This window comes from Gopherus flavomarginatus, chromosome 8 (assembly GCF_025201925.1).
Source record: "Gopherus flavomarginatus isolate rGopFla2 chromosome 8, rGopFla2.mat.asm, whole genome shotgun sequence".
Classification (NCBI taxonomy): Eukaryota; Metazoa; Chordata; order Testudines; family Testudinidae; genus Gopherus; species Gopherus flavomarginatus.
Window position 1 is genome coordinate 64,418,904 of NC_066624.1, and position 20,345 is coordinate 64,439,248.

Here is a 20,345-nt window from a genome sequence, read left to right on the forward strand (position 1 = left end):
AAAAAAAAGACGAGTTTCATCTTTGTCAAAGGGGGGATCCTTCACTTTTGTCTGCAAATCTTTGGGGATACCGGATGCCAAGAGCCAGGAAAACCGGTGCATTACCACTGCAGTGGTAGTGGTTTGGGCTGCTGATCAGCTATGTCCATGGGCGCTTGCAGTGCCACCCTAGACACCAATTGACCTTCGAGGAGGACTGACTTGAAGTCTGCTCTCCTGTCCTCCAGTATATGGGAGGCAAAATCAAAGAGCTTGTTGTAGTTGTCAGTCATAGCTTGCAAGGAGGGCGGAATAATTTGCAATTCTAAATTGTAGAGTAGAAGAGGTATAAACCTGGAGGCCCAGGAGGTCAACGCATGTGAGGTCCTTGTCCTGCGGAGTGGGCTGGTAAGATGAGCTCCACCTAAACCAAAGTGGATCCAGAGTGCTGGCACTTAACATTAAAAAGGTTGCAGAGCAGTTTTTAAACTGAGAGTTGGGGAAAGCCGACTGCTGGAGCGGAGCATGTGGATCAGACAGAGACTTCTCTTAGAGGAGAGTCTATTGATGGAGATTCTCCAGGGTCTAGTCAGGAGGAGAGGATGGAAGAGGACAAAGTATGGGCCAGATCCGACCAGAAACATTCACATAAAAAAGGATCTGACACATCAGAAAAGGGCAGACAAACAGTGACAAGTTTTTAAAGTACTTGTACACAAATGCTAGAAGTCTAAATAATAAGATGGGTGAACTAGAGTGCCTCGTGTTAAAGGAGGATATTGATATAATAGGCATCACAGAAACCTGGTGGAGTGGGGACAAACAATGCGGCAGAATCATTCCAGGGTACAAAATATACCGGAAGGACAGAACAGGTTGTGCGGGGGGGAGTGGCACTATATGTGAAAGAAAATGTAGAATCAAATGAAGTAAAAACCTTAAAGGAATCCACATGTTCCACAGAATCTCTATGGATAGTAATTTCATGCTCCAGCAAGAATATAACCTGACCAGGACAATGATAGTGATGATGAAGTGCTAAGGGAGATTAGAGAGGCTATCAAAATAAAGAATTCAATATTAGTGGAGGATTTCAATTATCCCCATATTGACTGGGTACATGTCACCTCAGGACGAAATGCAGAGACGAAATTTCTCGATACTTTAAATGACTGCTTCTTGGAGCAGATGGTACAGGAACCCACATGGGGAGAGGCAATTCTCGATTTAGTCCTGAGTGGAGCACAGAAGCTGGTTCAAGAAGTAACTATAACAGGACCACTTGGAAATTGTGATAATAATATAACATTTAACATTCCTGTGGTGGGAAGAACACCTCAACAGCCCAACACTGTGGCATTTAATTTCACAAAGGGGAACTATGCAAAAATGAGGAGGTTAGTTAAACAGAAATTAAAAGGTACAGTGACTAGAGTGAAATCCCTGCAAGCTGCATGGACACTTTTCAAAGACATGATAATAGAGGCCCAACTTAAATGTATACCCCAAATTAAAAAACACAGTAAAAGAACTAAAAAAGAGCCACTGTGTCTTAACAAACATGTAAAAGCAGCAGTGAGATAAAAAGACATCTTTTAAAAAGTGGAAGTCAAATCCTAGTGAGGTAAATAGAAAGGAGCATAAACACTGCCAAATTAAGTGTAAAAATGTAATAAGAAATACCAAAAAGGAGTTTGAAGAACAGCTAGTCAAAAACTTGAAAGGTAATGTTTTTTAAGTACATCAGAAGCAGGAAGCCTGCTAAACAACCAGTGGGGCCCCTCGATGATTGAGATACAAAAGGAGCACTTAAAGACGATACAGTCATTGCAGAGAAACTAAACGGATTCTTTGCTTCAGTCTTCACGGCTGAGGATGTTAGGGAGATTCCCAAACCTGAGCCATCCTTTGTAGGTGACAGATCTGAGGAATTGTCACAGACTGAAGTGTCACTAGAGGTGATTTTGGAATTAATTGATAAATGTAATAGTAACAAGTAACCAGGACCAGATGGCGTTCACCCAAAAGTTCCAAAAGAACTAAAATGTGAAATTGCAGAACCATTAACTATGGTTTGTAACCCTTCCTTTAAATTGGCTTCTGAACCCAATGACTGGAAGCTAGCAAATATAACGCCAATATTTAAAAAGGGCTCTAGAGGTAGTAATCCCGGCAATTACAGGCAGTAAGCCTAACATTGGTACCCGGCAAATCTGTTGAAACAATAGTAAAGAATAAAATTGTCAGACGCATAGAAGAACATAACTTGTTGAGCAAAAGTCAACATGGTTTCTGTAAAGGGAAATCATGTCTTATTAATCTATTAGAGTTCTTGAAGGGGTCAACATGTGGACAAGGGGGATCCAGTGGACATATTTATCTCGTTAGACTGACCAAACACTTGGTAAACACCCCCATTCTTTCATGTATTTATACCCACTCCTGTATTTTTTACTTCATACATCTGATGAAGTGGGTTCTAGCCCATGAAAACTTATGCCCAAATAAATTTGTTAGCCTCTAATATGTCACAAGGACTCAATTTTTTTTATAGTGTCTTTAGATTTCCAGAAAGCCTTTGACAAGGTCCCACACTGAAGGCTCTTACATAAATTAAGTTGTTATGGGATAAGAGGGAAGAGCCTTTCATGGATTGAGAACTGGTTCAAAGACAGGGAACGAAGGGTAACAATAAATGGTAAATTTTCAGAATGGAGAGGGGTAACTAGTGGTGTTCCCCAAGGGGAAGTCCTAGGGCTAATCCTATTCAATTTATTCATAAATGATCTGGAGAAAGGGGTAAACAGTGAGGTGGCAAAGTCTGCAGATGATACTAAACTGCTCAAGATAGTTAAGACCAAAGCAGACTGTGAAGAACTTCAAAAAGATCTCACAAAACTAAATGATTGGGCAACAAAATGGCAAATGAAATTTAATGTGGATAAATAAAAAGTAATGCACATTGGAAAAAATAATCCCAACTATACATACAATATCATGGGGGCTAATTTAGCTACAACTAATCAGGAAAGATCTTGGAGTCATCGTGGATAGTTTTCTGAAGATGTCTATGCAGTATGTAGTTGCAGTCAAAAAAAGCAAACAGGATGTTAGATATCATTAAAAAAGGGATAGAGAGTAAGACAGAGAATCTCTTATTGCCCTTATATAAATCCATACTACGCCCACATCTTGAATACTGAGTACAGATGTAGTCTCATCTCAAAAAAAAGATATACTGCCATTAGAAAAAAGTTCAGAAAAGGGCAACTAAAATGATTCAGGGTTTGGAAAGGGTCCCATATGAAGAGAGATTAAAGAGGCTAGGACTTCTCAGCTTGGAAAAGAGGAGACTAAGCGGGGATATGATAGAGGTATATAAAATCATGAGTGAGGTGGAGAAAGTGAATAAGGAAAAAGTTATTTACTTGTTCCCATAATATAAGAATTAGGGGCCACCAAACTGGCAGTAGGTTTAAAACAAATAAAAGGAAGTTCTTCACACAGTGCACAGTCAACCTGTGGAACTCCTTGCCTGAGGAGGTCGTGAAGGCTAGGACTATAACAGGGTTTAAAAGAGAACTAGATAAATTCATGGAGGTAGAGTCCATTAATGGCTATTAGCCAGGATGGGTAAGGAATGGTGTCCCTAGCCTCTGTTTGTCAGAGGGTGGAGATGGATGACAGAATAGAGCTCACTTGATCATTACTTGTTAGGTTCATTCCCTTTGGGGCACCTGGCATTGGCCACTGTCGGTAGACAGGATACTGGACTGGATGGACCTTTGGTCTGACCCAGTATGGCCATTCTTATGCTTTGTTCTCTATGTCACTGCATCCACCACAAGAGAAGTGGGTTGTGGGTGGGAAAAGAAATCAATGTCCCTCGTGGGGTTGTATTGACATTCTGCTTTCTTGCATGTTGGTGAAATGGAGGCAGGGGTCTGCCACAGAGTATCAGCTGGTTCTAGGAGAGCTTCATTTATGGGTAGTGCGATCTCTGAGGGTGCAGAGGGTTGGAGGATTTTGAGGAGTCTATGTTGTGGTCTTCTGGACTTCCTCCAAAGGGATGTCCTGGCTGAGTGCCATTCTCTTGAAAAGTTCCTGGAATTGCTTAAAGTCCTCCATGTTTTGTGGAGGTGGAGGCATGAGGGCGTCTTCTGCGGCTGATGGCGAGGCAGGAGCCGGTAAATCCAGGAAGGTTCATAGCCCACCTCTTCAGGAGGGGGTTCAGGAGCTCTAGATGTTGATGGAGTCAGAGACATAGGCGAGCTTGTAGTCCGGTAGAAGGGGCGCACGGAGGAGCAGTGGCAGGAACCAACCACGGGTACCACTGAGGCCAGGGCACTGGGTAGGAAAAGTTGGGTCTCAGTCACTGGTGGACAAAGTAGGGAAACTGAGGCTGATTCTTATGATGCGCCATGTCTTGGGGTATGTATGGCTCTGGCAGAGGGGGAGACTCAGGCAGGGAGAACTCTGCCTGCTGCTGTGTGCCGTTCTCACTATCAGTGAAAGTAGCCAGGTCAGGTGGTGAGAGCTGCTGTTCAAACAGTGAGTGTTCCACGTGAAGGAGAGAAGAGTCAGGTTCAGAGGCCAAAGAGATATCCTGCTGATGCAGAAACTGTTGCTGCTCCCTAGACTGGTGTGCTACAGAGTGTGGAGTGTGAGTGGCAGCCCAGAATGATTTTAGTTTCTTTTGCAGGAGCCATGAGACGTTTGTAAGTGCCCCACAGGGGGTCTGAAACTGCTCCAGGAGTGGCAGGCAGGCTTGGTGCTGACCTTCGTTGGCACCAGGTGAAACACGTTGCCGGCACCAGGCCCACTGTCGGTGCCGGAGGGACCAGTGCCGAGGAGAGCTTATGGGAAGTCGGGTCCCTGCTTTTGAGCCCCGTGTGAGTTACTTCTGAAATGCAGGGGCAGTCAGAGTTGCCTGTTCTTGGTGCTAGCAGCACCAAGGGTAAAGACCCTGCAGGAGATTCTTTACACTTTTGAGCGTCTCTGAGAGGAGACATTAGGGCTTCCTGCCTCTTCCCGTGAAAGGGTGAAGCCGTGCTCTCAGGCTGTTCTGACTTGGCAGGGAAGCCTGAGGGAGAGGGTTTACTGCCCTTTTCCATAGGCGGCTGTAGAGCTGTGGCCCTGAGGAGCATTTTTAGCCACAAGTCTGTGTCATGGCAAGCTCTAGTTTTTAAGATGGTGCAGTGGAGACACTTGCAGGGACGTGCATCTTGCCAAGGCATTTAATGCAGAGTGAGTGTCCGTCAGACCGTGGCACAGACTCCTTGCAGGAGCCACATTTCTTAAAGCCTGGCAACCCCGGCATAATGAAAGTGTGAGTGGGCGGGGAAGTCTCAACAAGAAACTAACTGGAGGAAAATAAATTTTTTTTTTAAACTAATGAACTATGCTAAAGGAAAGGGAGAACTGGGAAATGGCTAGCTAACTATTTCTATTTTTCTCTACCTATTTCCTACAGTAACCAGGGAAAAGATGACCACTGCCCCAAGTCCCGTCTTCAGCTGAGGATGATTGAAAAGGAACTGAGAGGGGTACAGCATGCGCGCGCTCAGGCAGACCCTAACGATGCCGCAAGACAGCAGCTGAGCGCGTGCGTCCCAGCCAGATACTGCTACTGAAGATCTATCAGTGGCACCAGGATGCACTGTCACCTGGAATGGAGCACGCACAGGGAAAGCACTCGAAGAAGAAAAGTTTCTTTCTATACCCTGACAAGTTAATGGCTGGCTTATTCCTGAAACAGGAGAGAGGTTATATCTTATGTAACTATAGATGTTGTCATCTATATACATGTCTGATGGTTTTTTATTCCTAGTAAGCTCTTGGCCTCAACTATATCCTGTGGCAATGGGCTGTACGGGCTAATTCTGCTTTGTGCAAAAAGACTAAATTTAAAAGGAAACATAAGTATGAGTGAAATGCTGAATGTATTAGCTATCTTATTCACCATGCACACTGCTAAGTGCAAATGCATCAAACCACTAAGTTGTGACATGATTGTAGTTTCTCATAACAGTTTCTTTGATTCCCCCCCCCCCATCAGTCATATTCTCTCTCTAGAGAAGAACACATTTAGCTCCTCGTGACCGCTTTACAAGGGATTGAGGGACTTTTTGGTAGTCCTTAACTCCAGAATATATAATGTAGTCTTTTTTCTCATTGTTTCTTCAGCCAAGAAGATTCTCAATCTGTAAGATGACAGGATCACTATGTGGAAGATTTCTCTATCCCTGGAATCCTGAAATGGGATCAATAACTGCCAGATGTTTCTCATTTTCAAGGACAAAAATAATGAGCTGTCAGATCTTTCTGTTGTGAAATTAGAATCATGAGATAAATTTCTGGCAGGTAACCACAGTACCAATCGTGACCACAAGGGATCACACAGCAGCAACTGAACTGTAACAATCCATTGAGGCTCTTGTGAGTTAAAAATCTGAGAATCGCTGGATGATGAAAGTTTGCTTGAATTGCTGATAGCTAAGTTAGCATTTTAACTTCTAGCACTTCTTTTTCAAAGAACACACATCTCATGGAAAAACTGAAGGTAAAATAATTTTTAATTAAAATCAAAACCAACAGCTTACCTTCAATTTCATGTGTAAGCATCAACAACTTGCTTCGTAGTTGCTAAAACAAATCAAAATATATCTTAGACCATTAAAGTCACAGGGTTTATACAAAGGGCACTTTGCTGCCTGAGCACGACTACTGTAGTGCACAGACTCTCCCTCACATGGTGGGGAACAACCTGCAAGTTAAACTTTGACTAAGAAAATCAAAATCAAGTCTCAATCTGTTACAAAAGACAACATTCAAAATGTAAAACAAATATAAACCAACACAGAGATGTCTGCTGAATCTGCAGACAGCCTGGAACATAGTTCTGACAAATGCTAACTGCTGCTGTAATAACTAGACCTACTGATTTACCATAATTGTGAATTCAACTGTTAGAAGTGAGTGAAAGCTCATAAAATGTCACAATAATTTGTAACAGTAAATGTTGATGGATAAAGGGGCAAAAGTGAAACAAAAAGGCTAGTTCGAACAAAAAGGCCTTCTGCTATAATTCAGGAACTGTTTTCAGATCATGCCTGGTAAACAAGAGAAGTGTGGGGCCTGAAACCAATGAACCCAAACTCGTGTGTCAGAATTAGACCTAACTGGTTAACAAAATAATAAGGGGATGGGCTATTCCAGCTATCAATCCCTTTTGGGGTCCTAAAAGGAGACCACTGGCTGACTAAAGATGAGAGCGGGGGAAAGGAGTGAGCTTCATCATCATAGGTGCCACCTCCATTGTCTCCTGGGACCCTGGACCTTCTTCATCCTAATTCTGAGAGATGTCCTGACCAGACTGGGCCACAGACAGGGATCAGATGACATCACCACCTCCACCTCTACCTGATCCTGCTAAATCCCAACCACCACCTGGAAATGTGAGACTCCGCTTTCCCTCCATCCCCCAATTAGTAATTTTCCTTCCCTACCCTATTTATTTCTATTCTTACATCTCTTTTCTTTTTTTCTGTCTAGTAAGAGTCCGGCTCAGCCAGCCAATGCTGTATATTTAGCATCATGTGACCAGAAAAAGGCAGCTAAGTGAAATGCCCTAAACAGTCCAAGTTTGCCAGGTCTCAAGAGTGGCTGATCAAATCATGTGCTGCGCCTGTATTTCTCCAGCAATGATGCTGCAAGTGAGAGCTGACACCAGAGACAGACGCTGCATTTGCTAACTTTGCTGTTCTTTTTTCTTCCCTTTTGTGTGTTTTGTCTTGTTTTGTCTTCTAGGAAACAGGACTGGACTTTAACAAACAACAACAAAACAGCTCCACCTATCAACTAAGTTTTTCTCTTTTCCCCAAAAAGGACAGTTATTACCAAATAAGAGACAGCCAAACAAGGAGTTTTTTCCTTCCAGAGATTCTCTAAGGGAAAGGGAAGTTGTTAAAAATGAAAGCCTCACTTAACTCTTTACATTTAAAATGCTTAAACTGTTTCTCTCTCTTCTATATCTTTAATAAAAGGTTAAAAAGGACTCAGTGTGTTGGCCATGATACTAAGCAGGCTGAGGTCTCTGCAAATCAAACACTGTTCACATCTGTTTAATTTTGGACAGTTTCAGGGTCCCGTTACCACCTCTGACTCTTTGGACCCTTTATGTCATCTAAATTAATACAATATTGCCCTCATTCATCTCAGCAGAACAACACTGAAAACTAATGACAACATTTTAGTTTCAACACAACCTATTTCGGTGCTGATGATTTTAGCAGAAGTGTTCAGCTTTTGAATACAGGACCTCAGGGTACGTCTACACTACAGGATTATTCCGATTTTACATAAACTGGTTTTGTAAAACAGATTGTATAAAGTCGAGCGCACACGGCCACACAAAGCACAATAATTCGGTGGTGTGAGTCCATGTGCCGAGGCTAGCGTCGATTTCTGGACCATTGCACTGTGGGTAGCTATCCCATAGTTCCCGCAGTTGCCCCCGCCCATTGGAATTCTGGGTTGAGATCCCAATGCATGATGGTGCAAAAACAGTGTCGCGGGACATTCTGGGTAAATGTCGTCACTCATTCCTTCCTCCGTGAAAGCAACAGCAGACAATCATTTCTCACCCTTTTCCCCTGGATTGCCCTGGCAGATGCCATAGCATGGCAACCATGGAGCCTGTTTTGCCTTTTGTCACTGTCATCTTATGTGTACTGGATGCTGCTGACAAAGGCGGTACTGCAGCGCTACACAGCAGCATTCATTTGCCTTTGCAAGGTAGCAGAGACGGTTACCAGTCGTTCTGTACCGTCTGCTGTGCCATTGTAAATTGGCGATGAGATGACGGTTATCAGTCGTTCTGTACGGCCTGCTGCTGTCATAGGTGCTCCTAGCTGACCTTTGCTGAGGTCGGCCGGGGTCGCAAAGACAAAAATGGGAATGACCCCCCGGGTCATTTCCGCCTTTATGATGTATCTAAAAATAGTCAGTCCTGCCTAGAATATGGGGCAAGTGTACTAGAGTAGCAGTGTATCAGAGAACCAGAGAGCATAGCCGCTCTGTGTCAGATCCCACAGAAACGATGAGCTGCATGCCACTCTAGGGGGTGTCCCTGCAACAAGTCCACCGTTGTTTCCCTCCTCCCCCAACCCTTCTGGGCTACCGTTGCAGGGTCCCCCCATTTGTGTGATGAAGTAATAAAGAATGCAGGAATAAGAAACACTGACTTTCTAGTGAGACAGAATGAGGGGGAGGCAGCCTCCAGCTGCTATGATAGTCCAGGCAGTACAGAATCTTTTCTTTAGACATGAAAGAGGATACTGTATATTGATATAAAGGGCCTCGTTGTGTAGACGGGTGCAGTGTTAAATCAGTTTAATGCTGCTAAAATCAGTATAAACACATAGTGTAGACCAGGCCTCAGTTTACTGTACCTCAAGCATTACTAGGAAGGCACCATGAACATCTCCTTTCTTCTCCAGCAGGTAGGAGGAAGCTTCACAGAGCAGGTGTTTCTGGGTAATCTGGGCAAAAAAAGAGTCTATTTTAAAGAATCTACTGTTTCTGTTGTTAGAAAGAACGGAGTGACTGCATTGGTCACAGTGGACTTCGCATCTCCTGTGCGTCCATGTGCTCATAATCCTGGATATTACCCATCTGAGGCACACAGACGTTTTCACACCAGATGGAGTGTCTTCATTACTAATCACACGCTATAACTATTAAAAAGGGAATACAAAGCTTACACAGAAACAAACAAAAATCAAAATCAAGGAAAGATTATGAGCCATGATAATCAAATACAGGACAATAAGAATCTCTACCAGCAGTAAAGTGCTGCCTACAGAAGTAGCAGTCTCTTATGTTTCAAGCACCTTCCAACACTTTTACCAGTCACAACAGAGAGCTCTATTTGCATAACCGAGTTACATGTAAAGGAAACATCACATACTGCCATTAGAATGTGAATGTTTGTATGTTTATATATGAAAGAGACTGCAATCTGATTGTATTGGCATGAAAGACATTCCCTAAAACAACCGCTTTTACACAAGATCTAACCCAGGGGTGGGCAAACATGGCTCGGCCTCGCTCTGACACTGGGTAAGGGGCCTCATCAGGTGGCTCAGCCCTGCTCCGGCCAGAGCACTGGGTCGGGGGATGCATCAGGTGGCTCGGCCCTGCTCCGGCAAGGGCGCAGGGTCGGGGCCGCACCATGCGGCTCCCAGAAGCCACGACATGGCACCGCTCCAGCTCCTATGTACTCCAATGGGAGTTGCAGGCAGTGCCTGTGGATGAGGCAGCGTGCAGAGGCACCTAGCTGCACCTCCGCATAGGAGCTGGAGAAGGGACATGCCACTGCTTCTGGGAGCCACTTGAGGAAAGCACCATTCAGAGCCTGCACCCACTGAGCCTCTCCTCAAGCCCCAACCCCCTGTGCCCCACTCCTGATCCTCCCTCCTGATCTCCAAACCCCTCAGTCCCAGCCCAGAGTACCCTCCTGCACCCCAACCCCAATTCTGTGAGCATTCATGGCCTGCCATACAATTTCTATTCCCCGATCTGGCCGTCAGGCCAAAAAGTTTGCCCACCCCTGATCTAACCAAATGACAGAGGTAAAGATTCCATTCTGAAGACTTAGATTCTCTCCTCATTGAGCTAAGAACTGAATTTGGAAATTAGTAAGTTAAGTTTTAAATACAGCAGCAGTTAAACTGCTCTCTCACATCACACAGGCAACATCATGAATAGGGCGAAAGCACATTAGAATCAGATTCTACAGTGTTTCCCAATTTTTCTTTATTTCCCAACCATGTGAGAATGACAATTAAGAACTAGGCTAATATAATTGTGACTTAGACTGGAGCTTAGCTTGGAGTATAGCTCTGTTTGTCTTGTCCATGCTGACTGCCTAAACATGACAGAAATTCATTTGACAGGAACTGCATTTAACTAAGTTTAAATAACTTTACTAAAATCTGACTGAATGTAGATGAGCACTCACGGTGTACCAGCCTTACCTGAATGGTCTCTTCCAGTCTGTAGAACTCCAGAACCTGCAGTGTCTCTAAAACCTGGTCAGGACTGTAGTGACACAACAACTCAATGAACTGTTCAGTGACACAGGGAGATATTTGTAGCATGTCCTGATTGATACCTTCCCTGGAACACAGACAGGAATTTTAATTGCTATTGTATCTCAGTCAAGCAGTAGACATGTTAGATGAAAGTAAAAGGCTACATGCAGCCGACAAAATACAGGTTACAAACCCAGAACTAAACCTGAAGAACAGCTGTCCTATATAATGGTTCCCCTACAGAACAGTATCAAATTCAAGAACTCTGTCCTTCCCAAGAAGTTCTGTGGTTTGAGCCCAGTAACCTAAAAGGTCATCTGAAGCTCCAGGATGAAGACCAGGGTCAATAACTCCACTCCTCGGGCACACTGAAACTGTCCATCCCAAACGTAAAAGCTCATCTGTGCCAGAGATGAAGCTTTCCTCAGGGCCTAGTCCCAGATGTGGAACAAGCTCCCCAGGAAAAGAGAGGTACCTCAAATGTCACCACTTTCTGTTCCAATTACACATCACACTTGTTCAACCTGCCTTCAGTAAACACACATGTAAACACATACACACACACACACACGTAAACACAGCCGCCATGAAGAATAAAAAACTAGTAGTTGGGAAGGAAAGAGAAAAAACACAGGTGACCGATGTTAGCCACATCACTTAGTGCAGAACCAGAAGGTGGTCAGTCACTAGAGTGGCGAGGGCAGGATAAGAACATCAATGGCAATGAAGATCGGCTCATTCCCTAGTTACTGAATTCCAGATTATTGTCCTCATAGTGAATATGTACACATATAGAACTGTGAAGTAAGTGGTCCAAGCCAGCAGCAAGGAGTGGAAGTGGAAAAGAGGACAGGAAGTCATTGGTGCAGGTAGTAGAGCATAGCAGTGCACTCTAGGATGAGAATGCGCTGCGCAGCACAGGTAAAAGGACCTTATATGGCTACAGCTCTCCTAGTGTGATTATGATTAGAAATACTATGCTGTAGAAGTGGCAACTTATTTATTGGTTTGCTTTCCATGTGTATTCAGAGTAATTCCTACCTACATTCCGACCAAAAATACTTGTACCACTTTTGGCATTGCAGAGCCATTGCAGCTGTGGGAGTCTGAGCTGGATTCTGTTAGAGATGTGTTGCTCATGTCCATTTCAATGTAAGTGTGTGCTCGACCTGAGCACCGCCACTGGAAAGTTTTTCCCTCAGTAGTATGTTGGGTCAACTCTGGTGCCCTCTGAAGTTGCGCCCCCGATGACACGCTGCCCCTTCAGTTCCTTCTTGCCAGTTAAGTCTGACAGAGGACCATGAAGGTGGGGGAGGGTTTGGAATGGACATGAGGAACACATCTTGAAGAACAAGAGTTAGTTATGAAAGGTTAGTAAGGATTTTTTCTTCTTAGAGTGCTTGCTCATGTACATTCCAATGTAGGTGACTCCCAAGCAGTTGTGCAGAGAGGGTTCAGAGTTCATTGGCAGATGGACTGTAACACCACTTGGCTGCAATCCACATCATCTCTAGTTTCTGGGTGATGGGTAGAGCAGAGGTCCCGAAACTGTGCGGCACCCCCCCCGCCACAGGGAGGCACAGAGGAACACTCAGGAGTGTGCGGCTGGGGCACAGGCCAGCCCCCGTGGGAGTGGGGAGGGAGCACATCTGTCTCAGCCCCTGGGGCACTGGCTGCTGGCCCCAGCTCTGGTCCTGGCCCCGGCCCCAGGTGTGGCCTCCTCACTCCTGTCTGTGTCCCCCCCCACCAACCCGAGCTAAGGCCCTTCTCCTGTCCCAGCTCAGGTGGGCGGGGCCACAGACAGGGTATGGGGGGGCACGGTAAAACATTTGGGGACTACTGGCCTAGTGGGATGCAAAGCGTGGACTGACGACTACGTTGCCACTCTACATATGTCCTTAATTGGGACTTGTGCCACGAATGCTGCTGCTGTAGAATGGGCTGTCGGTGAAGGAGCTGGGACCATCCCTAGGTCGTAGCATGTGCCGATACAGGCACTGATCCACAACGAAATTCTCTGGGCCAAGATTGGCAGGCCTTTCATCCTGCTGCAATAGCTACGAAAAGTTGAGTGGATTTCAGAAACGGTTTAGCCCTCTCTCTGTAAAAGGCTAGTGCACACTTAACATCAAGTAAGCAAAGTTTCTGCTCTTCCTGGTTAGCCTGTGGCTTCTGATGGAAGACAGGTACGAAGTTATCGCAGTTACTATGGAACCGTGAGATCACCTTTGGCATGAAGACTGGGTGTGGCCACTGCTGAACCTTGTCTTGAAGAAAACTACGTATGGTGGTTCTAAAGTCAGAGCTCGGATCTCTGAGACCCTTCTAGCCAAAGTAATATGACCAGGAAAGTCATCTTCCAGGACAGGTGGAGCAGAGAGCATGTTGCCAGTGGTTCAAATGGGGGTCCTGTTAGCCTTGCAAACATCAAGTTGAGGTCCCACAGAGAGTGTGGTGGGCATACCTGAGGGCATAGCCCTCCAATCCCTCAAGGAAACAGCCACTGATCAAGTTTGAGAAACTGTTCACCCCTGGGTGAAAGGCTGACACTGCAGCTAGATGGACCCTAACAGATGATACTGTTAGGCCTTGCTGTTTCAAGTGGAGTAGCTAATCTAGGATTAGAGGCAGTGTTGACTGAGTAGGCAAAATAGTCTTTTGTGCTGACCGGATCGAGAATATCTTCCACTTTTCCAGGTAAGTGGTTCTAGTGGACAGTTTCCTGTTCCCTAAAAGTACCCTGCAAACAGGCTCAGAGCATGCCAGTTCTGCGGGATTCAGCCATGGAGCTTCCACGCCATGAGATGAAGAGACTCAAAAGTTCAGATGACATAGATGGCCCTGAGAGATCAGGTCTGGAAACCCGGGGCAGGCTGATTGGCGTGTCCACCAAGAGATGTAGGACGGTGGTGAACCAGTGCTGATGTGGCTGGGCTGGGGCTATCAAGATAAGGCATGTCCTTGTCCCTTCTGACCTTCAGCAGGACTCTGTGTATGAGAGGGATGTGAGAGAATGCATAGAAGAGATGGACCATCCAAGAGAGTAGAAAAGCATTTATGAGCGTACCTGGAATGTGACCTAGGAAGGAGCAGAACCAAAGACACTTCGTGTCATGCTTTGTCATGAATAGGTCTACCTAGGGAGTTCCCCACCTCTGGAAAATGGTGCTCATGATGTCTGGGCAAATGGACCACTCATGATGGTTGGGAAAGGCTCTGCTGAGATGATCGGTTAACTTGTTCTGCGATCCCAGAAGGTAGAAAGCTTCAAGGTGGATCAAGTGGGCTATGCAGAATTCCCATAGGCAAAGAACTTCCTGGCATTCCTGGGGAAGAGGAGTGCACTCTGTCCTATCTGTTTATGTAAAACACTGTTGTTGTGTTCTGTGTAAGGACCGACACACAGTTGCCCTCCAAGTGGGATTGGAACACCAGGCAGGCTAGGCTCACCACCCTCAGTTCCCTCATACTGATGTGTAAAGAGAGCTCTTACAGGGACTGATATGTCTGCAATGAAACACTGACAGTTGGGGCCTGGAGAATGGGACTCCAATACATACTGTCCAGAGGTCCAGCCGCCAGTGAAGTGGAACTGGTAAGATGGGGTGTACCTTTTCTTTGGAAGCTGAGGATCTGTTAATACTGCGAGTGTCTAGTGGATCGGGGCTGGACACCCCAACACTTGGAGGGCTCGGGGGTTGGAGTGTGCCTACTGATAACCTGTAGAGAGAGAGTGGGCACTGGGTGGGTGAGCTTATGTTGCCCATGGCCAGTGGAGCTGGAGAGCTGACCCAAAGAAGGCACTAATAAGGGCTCCTCATGATAAGGGCAGGTGGAAGCAAGGTGCCTCACAGCTCTGGGAACCCCTGGGAACCATCCCAGTATCAATTCTCCAGAGGTACCAGTTCTGCCTTCAAGGCTCAAGAATGGGATACAGACCCTAAGAAAACCGGAACAAACACCTTTTCTGGAAGTGATGCTGGCATTTGTTCTCTGACTCCCAACCTTGAGAGGAAGCTGACTTCTTTCCTTAAGGATCCATGAAAAGGAAAAGGGAAGGATTACTCAGTTTTGGCATAGTTTCGAGCTGAATAACAACTTTCTATGAGCGCTGGTACCCATCAATCCAAGGTGATCAATTGCATGCCGGAAAAAAAAATGGATTAAAAAGCTGTGCAAAAACTATAGTAAATGAGTTCAGAATCAATTCCAGGGAGAAGAGGGAGCATGCACGGAGGAAAAGGACATACAGTAGGGCAATACAGGGGGCCCCCAGCATAAGTCTCTCCCTTATCTGTTGCTTCGGATACCCATCGCTTATCAATAGAGGAACGTATTCCAATTCATGCTGGTCCTGATTCGCATATCTGTCATTTGCATGGATTAGCACTGACATGAATTGGAACATGTTCCCCTATTATACAGTACAGTACTGTAGCTGTGTCTGCTGGCAGCCCACAGGGCCGCTGATCAACTCCTCCCCCTCCCAGTGCCTATTGAATGCCGTGATCAGCTGTTAGGTGGCATTCAGGAAGCGCGGGAAGGAGTGGGGACAGGGCACTCAGAGGAGAGGGTGGAACTAGGCAGGAAGAGACAGGGCTGCCCCAAGTACAGTACTGTCCTGTACCCATTATGAGTGCAAAACACATTCAAAGTGTTAAGGGTGCGCCCGTGTTTAAGAGGCAATGCAAAAATGTAACATTAGAAGTGAAATTAGATGTTATAAAGTGTATTGAAAGAGGTGAACGTGCAGCCGACATTGCTCGTATTGTCGGTTTGCCTGGTTCGATGGTATGCTCAATTTCTAAGAGTGCTGATCGAATTCGTGAAAGCACTAGAAGTGCTACATAATTGTCATCAATGAAGATAACGAAACAAAGCAGCAGTACAATGGAGAAAACTGAATGCTTGCTGGCTGACTGGATTGATGACCTCCATGAAAAGAAAATGCCTGCGAGTTTAAGCTTGATTCAGGAGAAGGCCAAAAGCTTGTATAACAATCTAAAGGAAAGAAGGAGAGAGCTCAAGAGCAGAAAAGGAGACCTTCAATGCTAGTTGTGGGTGGTTCCATGGATTTCAGGCATGAGCCAATCTACATAATGTAAAACTCAAAGGAAAAGCAGTTACTGTGGATGAAGAAGCAGCTGAAATGTTTCCTAGGCAGCTAAACACAATTGTTTCAGAAGGCGGCTACTCTGCAAAACAAGTTTTTAACGTTGACAAGACAGGCCTTTACTGGAATAAGATGCCAACAAGACTTACATTTCTCGTGACAAGAAGACTGCTCCTGGGTTCAAAGCCTCAAAAGACTGCTTAACCCTTCTGCTTGGGGGAAATGCAGAAGGCAATGACAAGTTGAAGCCCCTGCTTGTCTACCACAGTGAAAACCCAAGAGCAATGAGGGGCTACATCAAGTCTTGTCTCCCCGTAATTTGGAAGTCATACAGAAAGGCCTGGAGGACATGCAGAATTTTCTGTGAGTGGTTCGAAGACCGTGCTGTCCATAAATTTAAGGTTTACTGTCAGAAGGAAAATTTGGCATTTAAGGTTTTCCTTCTGCTAGATAATGCAAGCGCTCATGAACTGGACTATGAAGCTCTCTGCCCAAACCTCAAGGTCCTGTTTTTGCCACCCAACACCACATCATTGCTGCAGCCTATGGACCAGAGTGTAATGGCCACATTCAAGGTTACTATCTATGGAGGACATTTCCCATGCTAATTAAGGAGATGGCAGGTGAAGGAAAGCCGAGTGTAAAGGAGTTTTGGAAGTCCTATAACATCTTGAATGGCATGGAAAACATTGATGTGTCGTAGGAAGAGGACACTTTGCAATGTATGAACGGCGTTTGGCATCATGCATGGCCAGATGTTGGCCACAGCTTTGTGGGATTTGATGCCGTTCCTCCTCTTGAGCAAGAAATTGTCAAGTTGCTGAAGGATGTCTGCTTCAAGGAGGTGGAGGAGGATGTACAGGAGTTGCTGGAGTTGCATGCTCAGCAACTGACAAATGAGGAACTGATTGAGCTGGACCAACAATAGATATCCAAAGAAAGCAAGAATGATGACAACGATGACGCAGGGCAGGAAGCCATGGGCCTGATGACAAAGAATCTCTCCCGTTTCTTTGGATTGCTGGATGAGATGATGGAAGTCATATAGAGCAGTGATCCTTTTCATGAATGGTCTGCCAAAGTCTCCAGGGCTCTCAAAGATGCAGTGGCTTGCTACAGGGAGATCTACCATTCAAAGATTCATACAGGAGAGTAGATGTCAATAAAATCCTTTTTTAAGGCTTCTGCAACCAAAAAGCCAGCCACGGAAAAGCCATCCAAAAAAAACTCAGCCTCCACCCCTACCTAAGTTTAGCGTAATTGACACTGTTTTATACTGTATTAAAATTTTCTGTGTTTGAATGGTGTTAGGGTTCTACATTATTTTATTCAATGTTTTGTGTGTAAAATGTGTACTTTAGAACCTGTCACTGTAAAAAGGGACAGTGTTTAGGTGAAAAGAGCATTGTTGTAGGCGAGTGTGAAATTGTGAACGCATCCTTCTCTTATTCCATTATTTCTTTTAGAGAAAAATTCCCCGGTATGTGTTGTTTTGGTATCCATCACCCTTTTCAAGAATGCAACCCCAATGTATATAGGAGACCCCCCGTACATAAGAGAAGCATGTATCCAAAAAGGGATGTGCACATAGGGGGTCACCACAATGGAGTATCCATGGCAAGAAGAGTATGCTGAAGAAGACAGATCACCCCACCCCATGATTCTGCCTTCTTCAAAGGGAACAGGTACCCCAGGAACCTTCCCACAGATCTCTGAGCCAGAGGCTTGCTGCACACACCAAGCCTGTTGAGTTGATTAATCTGTTAAGACTGTCAAACTACTTAACACAGCATGTAAATATAGTCCAGCCCCTCTGCCTCAGCATGGAGGGGGAGGGGTGGACTAGGTGATGTCTCAAGGTCCCTTCCAGCCCTACATGATTTTATAATTCTGTCTTAAATTTACATACAAATTTGTTCATGTTTCTCAGCACTTTGTTTTGGTGAAAACAACAGGCATTGCAGGTACATCGCCCAAACACACATCACAAATGAATGGATTTCATTACACTTGTTTGCAATGGAAACTCTCTCCTGGGAAGTGATAAGGAAATGGAAATGAAAATGAAAATATAATAAATTTGATAAGAGAACTGTAGCAATATACACTTTGCTCTATTTTCCATCACTTCTTATCAGTCATGGACACAAGGGCACTGGGTTTTAAATTTCCCATGACAATTTCTATTAACCCCCATGCCCCTGCTTAAAATACAACTCTAGCTAAATTATATGGGCCAGATTAATCTCTCTGATGTATTTCCCCTAACTTCAGTGTAGTTACATCAGGGAGATGAATCTAGTCCCACGTGCTGCCACAAAAACGTTTGTATTTGAGACATTAAACTCATTTGTTCCTCTAGGAATCTCTGTTTTAATAAAACCTCTGCCTGAAAGAGGATATAAACATTCATATGGATTGGAGAAAGACAAATGTTTTTGAAGGGCTTGAATTATGGTTCTTCCTTCTGACATGCTACAAAGATTGTATATTTAAAAAAAAAATTTTTTTTTGTTTAAATCAGCTGTTGTAGATATTCTTTGACTGTTCAGCAGCCGTGAAATTAAGTTATAACCTTGCATATTAGGCTTTTGAAGTAAATAAACCAAATCAATTTACAAAACTATTGTGAAAAAAGTTTCACTATTTTATAAGGTGCAAATTATATTGCTAAAGCTTATTTTGAAGTATGTCCCCATTACACACAAACACAAATCCACGGCACTGGCAACACAACATAGTCAATAGGAGCTTGTGTGATATGAATAATAAACTACTCCAATAATCTAAGGTCTCTTCAGAGAGAATTTTTTAAGAATAGGACAGGTCAGGGGAATATTGTCAATAAAGTGACTGAATTCTTGGGCGTCCACCTCCTTTGCTCTGTAGTGATTGTTGCAGAAATGAGGTCACTGGGCTCATTTAAATTCTATTAAGGATCATTCTTCTGCACACAGAGTCCCACTTATGTTTTCCGTATTGATCTTTTTGGCATGTGCAATCAATCCATTATACCCATTTAATTCTATTATTTTGGACCCCCAGCAATATTGCTGAAGCCCTGAGAGAATCAAATGGACTTTATTCACATTCACAGCCATGTTGTACTAATGTGAACGCTGCAGGAATTCAGGTAGTGCAAAGAGACAGACTTTGCGGACTGACTGTGGCTTGCTGAATGTCAGTCCTGTACAGGAAGTAGAGATATTTTGTACAGTCAGATTCAAAAGTTGATATTATGCTTTTAAGAGTGACTTCCTGTTGATGGCTTGTGATGTATGTGCTTATGATCAGACTAAGAGGGAAGTGGCCACTTCCTAACTATTTCAGGGCTAAATTGGATTAGTTTATTACCTGGAGATTTATGAAACCTATTTCTGTTGACAAGAAAAATATTGAAGTCCAGTGCAATTTCTCCTTTCATTGGGACTCATTTATCACAATAATCTGACGGCAATACTGTAGCATAAGCAGAGCCAAAGTCAAAATCCAGCTGGCAGTAACACCTGTTTATCAATATGCAAGCCAAACATCTAGAGCACACAGATGCTCATACTGAAAATGTCTGAACCGAGAATTATCACTGTACAGGATTGTGTGTTCAGTTCTGGGCACCTCAAAGTAACTGACAAATTTGTGGATTTTTAGAGAACAATAGCAGAAGCTTAGACTGCTGGTAACCAGAAGAGAAAAACAGGCAAAAGGACAGTTACCTGTTCTGTAATTGGCATTCTTCGAGATGTGTTGCTCCTGTCTATTCCACAGTAGGTATGCGTGCTCGCCACGTGCACTGGTGCCGGAAGTTTTTCTCTTAGCACTACTCGTACTGAGGGAGCACCGCAGCGACCCCTGGAGTGGCGCCTGCCTGGCATGGTACAAGGGGAGCTGCGTGCTCCCCCCACCCTCAGTTCCTTCTTGCCGGACAACTCCAACAGAGGGGAAGGTGGTGTGGAATAGAAAGGAGCAACACATCTCAAAGAACGCCAGTTATGGAACAGGTAACTGTCCTTTCTTTGAGTGATTGCTCCTGTGTATTCCACAGTAGGTGATTCCAAGCAGTATCTGTTGGAGGTGAGTAGGAGTTCACAGTGGTTCGGGACGAAGCACCGCCCTGCCAAACCCAGCGTCATCCCTGGACTGGGAGACGATCATGTAAT

General features: G+C 44.6%; 2 protein-coding genes across 5 annotated transcripts in view; one reads left to right on the forward strand and one right to left on the reverse strand.

The window, feature by feature from the left end:
* Positions 1-20,345, forward strand: part of PPP2R3A (protein phosphatase 2 regulatory subunit B''alpha) — a 767,863-nt gene that overhangs the window by 151,236 nt on the left and 596,282 nt on the right. The gene's annotated exons all lie outside the window — the stretch shown is intronic.
* The window catches only part of VPS8 (VPS8 subunit of CORVET complex), a 231,457-nt gene that overhangs the window by 68,387 nt on the left and 142,725 nt on the right, over positions 1-20,345 (reverse strand). For all 4 annotated transcript variants that reach the window (XR_007775959.1, XM_050965339.1, XM_050965340.1 and 1 more), the window contains exons 35-37: positions 11,019-11,160; positions 9,432-9,521; positions 6,582-6,624 (exon numbers count right to left, since the gene is read on the reverse strand). Coding sequence is in view for 3 of the 4 variants with exons in the window: in XM_050965339.1 (XP_050821296.1) it covers positions 6,582-6,624; positions 9,432-9,521; positions 11,019-11,160 (275 nt within the window). In the remaining variant the exon portion in view is untranslated. The remainder of the gene's footprint in view (positions 1-6,581; positions 6,625-9,431; positions 9,522-11,018; positions 11,161-20,345) is intronic.